Source organism: Tympanuchus pallidicinctus, unplaced genomic scaffold (assembly GCF_026119805.1).
Source record: "Tympanuchus pallidicinctus isolate F22 unplaced genomic scaffold, pur_lepc_1.0 scaffold26, whole genome shotgun sequence".
NCBI classification, from domain to species: Eukaryota; Metazoa; Chordata; class Aves; order Galliformes; family Phasianidae; genus Tympanuchus; species Tympanuchus pallidicinctus.
Genome location: NW_026294743.1, coordinates 13024607 through 13032123, shown reverse-complemented (window position 1 = coordinate 13032123; position 7517 = coordinate 13024607). Strand labels below are relative to the sequence as shown.

The 7517-nt window shown below is 42.4% G+C and overlaps 1 protein-coding gene across 1 annotated transcript; it reads right to left on the bottom strand.

Annotated features, from left to right (window-relative positions):
- Positions 1–477: 477 nt before the first annotated feature.
- FGA (fibrinogen alpha chain) lies at positions 478–7147 on the bottom strand. The gene is made up of 6 exons (XM_052690349.1): positions 6986–7147; positions 5056–5184; positions 3841–4024; positions 3402–3547; positions 1723–2761; positions 478–1349 (listed from the first exon to the last, which is right to left on the bottom strand). Exons 1-6 carry the CDS (start codon positions 7130–7132, stop codon positions 640–642), a joined length of 2355 nt encoding a protein of 784 aa, XP_052546309.1. The 5' UTR covers positions 7133–7147; the 3' UTR covers positions 478–639.
- Between the last annotated feature and the right edge of the window lie 370 nt (positions 7148–7517).

The following is a 7517-nucleotide window of genomic DNA, read 5'->3' as shown; positions in this document are numbered from 1 at the left end:
GTGTGAAAATTTGAGACAGAAAATTTGATACGAATGCCACTCACAATTTTTCTCCTCAGCTGAAGTAAGTAGTTAAGTCTGGAAAATGTTATTAAGTTGGAGTTCAAGTTGTTGACTTGCTCCGAAGAGCACTGTCACTTTGAATGATTTCTTCAGCAGATTGATGTCACAACCCTTGCCAAAAGGAGAATAATCAAAACTTCTCTTCCCTGTCACCATCAAGATAAACTCAGATTGTAGTTTAGAATATCACAGCACACAATGTCATTTTTCAGTTCCCATTTCAGAACAATTGCTTAGCCGTGCATGAGGATATCAGGGATATCATTCTGCCAGATTTTGACATTTAAATTGTCAGACTAAGCTTGGTAGTAAGAAGCACTAATGGGACAAAAGGTTGCAGAGATTTATATAAGGTTTTTAAAATCAACATTTCCTTGGAAAGTTTTGTCAGTTATAAACAAGATGAAAGAACTGTTTTGTTAATAATCAATCAGTTTATTTTGTATGCCACAGATGTGCCATGTTGCCTTCAAATTCATAGGGTAAAGGTACATCACACACACAGATATATAGAAGACATTTCCGACTTGTAGTTGTGAGACAAATATTCTGTCTTGTCCTTCTATGCCTGTCCTTCTACAGGGTTTCCAGGGGTCTGATTTTCATTCTAACAACTTTGAGGGAATAATCGGAGGCTCTAAATGGTATCCAGACTACGCCGTTCTCGATCTCATATGGAACATTGTACCTGGGGTCGTAGTGGCCCCCTGGGTAGTAAATGCCATTGAGGTTGGCTGCCTGGCAGCTGTTGTACCACCAGCCGCCGCCGTACACCTCAGCACAGCTCTCCTCCCAGCGGTCCTGGTCCCGGTCAAAGGTGCTGAACTGCATCTGAGCGTGGGACGTGTACTCAGAGCCTTCCTCCAGCCAGCCCGCAACCAGTGCATCCCCCGCAGTCCCCTCGTAGGAGGACACAGCCAGGGCATAGCCTTCTGCTTCAGTCCCTACCTGCACGATGTACTCTGCGTATGCAGCATTTCCATCCCAGTCCTCTAACTCTACTCGAAGCAGAGTCTCGTTCTGAGTCAGCAAGTGGATGTTCTCATTGCCCAGCCACAACTCTCCTCGCCCTTTGCCATCCACGCTGCCGAAACCTCTCTTGTAGTCTTGCCACGTACGGTTAAAATTCACTGATCCATCCATTCTCTGTTGGATCAATAGCCATCCTCCCAAAGTGGTCTCTTGGTCGCAATAAACTGACAAAACCTTACTGGATCCCTCTGGCTTGATTTTGAAAATGCCACTTTTGGCACCAAAAGTGTGTTTCTGGCGGATATCATCGCAGTCTAAAAAAAAAAGTTGATCTGGTTTGACAGGAGTTATCAGTAAAGTTTAATAAAAAGTTCAGAGGAATCCAAGCAGCAATAGATCTGAGGAAAATTTGTTAAATGTGTCTTGGACTACATAAGATTTAGTGACAGGAAAAACATTACAAAGAATTGAGAGAGGAAACCTTACACAGATCTTAAATTGCTAATTGTCTATGCAATACCCAAGTATTAGTGATATATTTTCCCTTTTATCTCCAAAGTGGCAACAATCAGACACAGTTCTGGCATTTTATCATCGCATTGTTATATTGCAGTATCTGAAAACATTCTGTCAGTTTGGTTATTAATTGAATTTGGCTCCACTACCTCAATTACTACTTCTGTGTACCTTTCCCACTGTAGTCTCTCCTTGTACTCATTGCTGCTTGTCTGAAGCTGCGCGCCTGAAAGTCTGGGGTATCCTCTGCACTCTGATCATGTTGCACCCCACCTAGCCTCTCAGATATTTCACGGGTCTTTAGGGACTTGGTTTCAAAAGTGGAGCCTCCCTTGTTGAAACTAGAAGAGGAACTGCTCACTACAGTCTTGGAGTGACTTGCACTGCTGGCAGCAAATCCAGATGGGTGAAGTCCTCCAAAATCATCTTCTTCCTCCTCCCCCAAGTCTGTGAATTTGTCCTTCCCTCCAGTGCCCAGGCGGCTGCTGCCCGCCCCAGTCACGCGGCTGCTGGTTGTGGTGGTGCTCGAGCCAATAGAGTGCCTGCTACCAGTGGATGCAGAGTCGTGGGTGAAGAATGACTCTAGATCTGGCAGAAGCCTGTCTAGCTTGTGAAAGTCACCTGTCCCACTAAAATGGTATGTGCTTCCTTCCCGTCCTCCTTGTAAGTGGGAGCAGTCTGAGCCATCAGAGGAAACCATTTTTTCAACTATTTCTTCTCTAGGACCGTCAGGGCCACTAATGACTTTCTTGGTGACAGTTCTGGTGCATCTATGGACAGAGGAGGTGGTTTTGTCTACCAGGCTAGGGTTTTCTCTCCCATGAGCAGAAGTAACTAATTTGCTGGTGTGGGAAGGTGAAGAATCCCCCCTTGCTTCTGCCACGTGGTAAAAGTTCTCGCCTCGGGAGGGCCTTGAGTCTGTTTCTGGTCTTTCTAATACCACTTGCATCTGCTTGATGTTATTAAATGCGTTCAGAGCTTGCATTTCTGGTGGAGGCTTGAGCTTAAAATGTTCAGGAACATTCGAGTCCTTAAGAGGCCTCATTTTCAGTGTGCTCAAGGTGGTTGCTTGAAAGTCTGGGTGCATGTCAATGGAGCTGGCCTGGGTAAGCTGCTTCTGGATGTTGTCATAGCCTTCTTTGTCCACCTGGTAATCAAAACTTCTTGCACAGCTTCCTTTGCAAGCTCGTATCTTAATATCAATGTCCACCTACATAAACAGAGAAATTACTGCATTAGGGATCTTTTCTGGACTTTCTCAAGCTAGTGTATCTTTTACCTGGGCTGGGAAAAATGGGGAGCTGCCCTGGTACCTCCCATCTACAGGTGAGCTTTTCCAAAGCTCCATTTTGAAATCTATCCTGGCACACAATACACAGTGCACATAAGCTCCATGGAGAGATATAGATGTGCTGTGGCATGTTTAGTTTCTGTTCCTGCTGTTCTTGGGGCTAAGTGTGCACTCCTGGGGCTGGTGGCTGCTGGGCAGCATCACAGAAGGACAGGGCCTCTCTCCTCGTCTTTGTTGCCCAGCAGCTTCTTACAAGTGAAGAAATGCCCTGCATGGAGCTGATTGCCAGTAGATACAGCATCAGGAATCCCAGCTGCCTGTCCAAGAGCAGATTGGACAAAGGGCTCTCCTGACTTCATGCCTCTTCCCACATAGCAGGAAAGATAAAATAAGTCCCACAGAAAGCAGCTCACTGGGGAATTTGCCTCACCAGGGCAGATCCTGAGAGGACTGCATTGTATTTTCTTTCTGCATGTAGCACTGCTGGCTGGGCACTGTGTAACAGATCCTTCTGCAGCTAGGCTCTGCAAACAGTGGGAATGATGCAGTGGCTGCCTACCTCCAAACGTTTCATTTCCACCACCTGCTCCTGAATGCTGTTCTGCAGAGCTTTAATTCTGTTCACTTGAGTGGCAACTCGCTGCTTTAATGTCACAATCCTCCTCCTCAGTTCTGCTGACACATGACCATAATTCTCATCAAGCTCTGAAAGAGAAATTCATCATGGTCAGGTATGCAGGTGTGATTTTCTTTCCTAGAAGTGCATCGTATTTTAAAATAGGCAACGTAAGCAGATATTTAAGAACAAATTTCTCGTAACACAAAGCTGGTAAAAATTACATTACCTTTTACAAGTTAGTAGTTAAGAGTCCTGTATCACCATGTTTGTTCTGGCTTTTGTTAATCAGGTCCAGTGCAGCATGTGTTTCCACAAAATATTGCTAACATGCACGCGCTCAAAAATTAGCAACGGATGATAAAACTAGGGGAATACTTACGCTGGGCACCCTCCAGACCAGGCTTCAGTATATTTATGGTTTCCACAATTACCCGATTGGATGTTTTATAGTTATTTTGACTGGCTGCAAGTTGCTGCCTAATTTTGTCTATTCTGTGAGTGTTATCCTGGATCGTGTCATCAATTAGTCCTTGCATTCTGCAGCCTGATGGACATTTTGTACCCTAAAAGTGGAAGAGAAATAACTGCGTTAACATCTTCATGAGCATGCCTTTTTGTTTTTGAAATCAGTATGTTTAAACCAGCAATAACCCTCTAATAAAACTTAGGGCAGTATTATGTGACTTCTGCTGTCCTTTTCATCCAGTGACTTTGACACAGCTGACCCTTCACATCTTGCGCCTCTGACACTGGTGCATTGGAATTGCTGAAAGGTGTGCATAGAATCCTGTCTTATGTGGGAGTGAGGAACCTTTAATTTTCACTTTCCTCTGTTCCTTAAGAGTAGAAACAAAATTAAACAAAACCACAATAATAACAGTAACAATATTAATAACAGTAATAAGAAAACCAAAATAATAATCTCACTGCGTTTGTTTTCCAAAGGACTGCTGTAAAGAGAAGTTAGCTGTCCTGTTTGAGCAAGGATGCCCTAGGCCCATTAATTTAAGCAGAATTTTCCTCAGAAGAGCCTCATGTTCTTATACATTACAGCTCTTTGGAAAGATTACATCTTATAAATGTAGCATAGAGATGAATTGAGATGCAAGAGGCAAGGGAGAGACAAACCGACAGTTCCTACACAGACATTCAGTCAGCCACTGGGAAGCTTTTACTGAGCACCTTGTCGTCAGACCTCCTAAAAATTTTCAGTTCTTTCTACATATTCCCCTTTGTCACAAGTCTTTCTTTCGAGCGCATTCCTCTTAGTAACTCCAAGAGCAGCAACATCAAAATCGTGAAAAGAACTTTAATTTTTCTTTTTACTGGTTTTTCTACTTTGCCTTTCTCTTTCAGACTGATTTTTCCCAGCCTCCTCCCTCCCTCCAAACTATTCTGTCTTTTTTTTCTTTCCCCCTTGGTTTCACTGCAGCTCCACTTTGCTTCTTGCCTTTCCCCAGGGCACTTCCCCATGCCGCCCCAGTGTAAAGGGCCGCCCATCATCCCCCAGACTACGGCCCAAAAGCACAAAAGCCCCAGGAGCGCTCTGGCAGGGTCCATGAGTGCCCTGCCATCCCCAGGGCTCGTTGCTCACCCAGTCATCGTCCGCACAGATAGGCCAGTTCTTCTCATACTTGCAGGAGGACTGGTGCCTCTGCTCCACGATCCTGGGGCCACGTCCGACTGCACCCTCCTTTTCAAAGACGGTCTCCCCATCCTGAGCCTGCCGGGAGGAGCAAGAAGAAACACAGAACTGAGGCTGTCAGAGCAGTGGTCAAGAAAAACGGAAGTGAAAAGCTGATATCCTCAAGCACTCAGTGGGGCGCTGCTGCTGTGGAAAGTGCAGCCTTGTGGAATGCATCATCCAACAGCGTAAAGGCATTTCTTGTAAGACTTGCTTTTGTTCATTTTGTCAGAATAAAGCTTTTCCACTCTTAAAATTTATGCTCGTGTGGAGAATGGATGGTGCTTAGAGTATATGATGGTAATATCTTTGCAAGACAATCTTGAGCTCTGTATGAAAATGCAAAGTTAGATTGAAATTACTTAAGCTAACTTTGAAACATGTGTGTTCTATTTTCACTTGCTTTCATATTCCTAATTTTTTTGTTTTCATTCTACTCCTTCTGCCTACTCAAAACTGGCTTGAAGATATGCATGAATTGAGTTTTCCCATTCATTAGTGTTTCTGGTTTTAATCCCATAAGCTTGTAGCACTGTTTTGCTTGGCATAAAGAACAAGAAAACTAATAACATTGAAATGAAAATAATAACGTCAGTGATGGGTGGATTGCACTTTGCTAATGGAAGGAACAGAAACAAAAGTACTGAGATTTTCTTGAAATCTGAGAAACTAAAGTGCAATTATACCAACTAATTCTAAGTCAAGATACTGTAGGGATTCTTACTCAGTAAAGAACTGGAAAATGATTCTTTTTCATAAAAAGTGAAAGAAATTGCTTGAGACCTAATTAGGTCTGCCTAGGTTTCTCTGTATATGCATTATGTTCTTATCAAGCAGTATAATTCATGCTGAAAAAGATGATTAATTCTCACACAGAGAAAGTTTTCTAATTACAGCCTCCAGAGCCAGAACCTCAGCCCTGTGGAACTGGATTGTCATTACTAAACTCAGCAGTTTCACTTTGGTTTGATTCATCTTGGCCCAAGGGACCACTAAAAGTAACAAATAAAACCTTTAATTTTCGGTGGTCTGTGCCCTTTCAGCACTGGCAGCTCCAACAGGACTGCTTCTATTTAGCCAGATCTGCTCCCAGTAATTTCTGCAATTTGTGAGAGCATTCTCTTCCTTCAAAACTCAGTCACAAAGAGAAAGATAAAGACTAAAATACGATTATTAGCTGAAACATAATTGAAAAAATGGCAAGGTTATGTTAGCATAGTTGAAAATCAAGATTATCACTTTCCTTATCTAAAAATTTCTTCTTGCTTATTTTAGGTAATAAATATTACATTATATATTATAATAGAGCAGATTATAATCTATTGTAATCTGGTTTAGATTCTAGTTTAATCTGTTATTGCGGCCAAAGAATCGCTATTTTTAAATCTGCATTTTAGAATAAAGTCATGGTGCATCGTTTGTAGCTGAAATATGCGGTTGAAGTAAAATGAGACAGTAGAAAAGAAATTATAATTCATCCTAAAATTTGTGAAATTGAAAATTTGTGACTGGCCGGAGCCTCTAGCATCCAATTCAGCCAGCTTTAAGGCTCACAGCAGCAGCTGTGAATCTATGAATTCATGTTAATTTATTTGCTTTGCTTTTCTGAAGGCAGGCAGGTTCAAGAAGACTGAATTAAGCAAAACAGAACTGGATATTCGAGAACTGCTGCTATGAAAGTCCAGCATTGAAGTAGTCACAGGAAGCTTGTGCGTATGTGCGTGCACTGAATTTGACAAGATAGGTGACAGCAAACATACATCTGATTAATGCAGATTAAATAAACATTTACTCTTCAAATCAACGAGGTATGGAAAGAATGAAGTAAGCAAACTCATACCCAAGCTAAGTTGAGGCAGAGCAACACACAGAGTATCCTCATTGGTATCATCTTCAGAGAAGAGCGAGCAGAACTGTGGATGAGAGGATGCTCTCCTCTGGTCTTTTGATGCAATTTAAACCTTGCTGAAGAGTTGAGATTAATCATTATTCTCCTTTCTGTTTGGAGACAAAACATGCCAGAGTTGATTACCTAAGGTCTCTTGCACAAGTTTCTGGTGTTATTTACTCCAGATAAATTTGTACAGCACCACCATGAGGACAACACTGTGTATTCCAGGAAAGAAGACGAATAATATATCCGCTTCAAGCTTCATTTCTTGTAAATCGTTGTTCATCTAGGGTGTATGCAGGTCCTAGCAGAAGCCAGCAATACTTAACTGATGGAAAACACATGCTGTGTGACCGGAATTTAGCTAATACAATCAAGCAAGCTGATGTTTGAAAGTCATTGCTTTGCCCTTTCTTTGCAGCTCCATGCCCATGAAAACTATTAGGCCTTCTGAGGCAAATACCAGTGTAAGAAAGTTTAC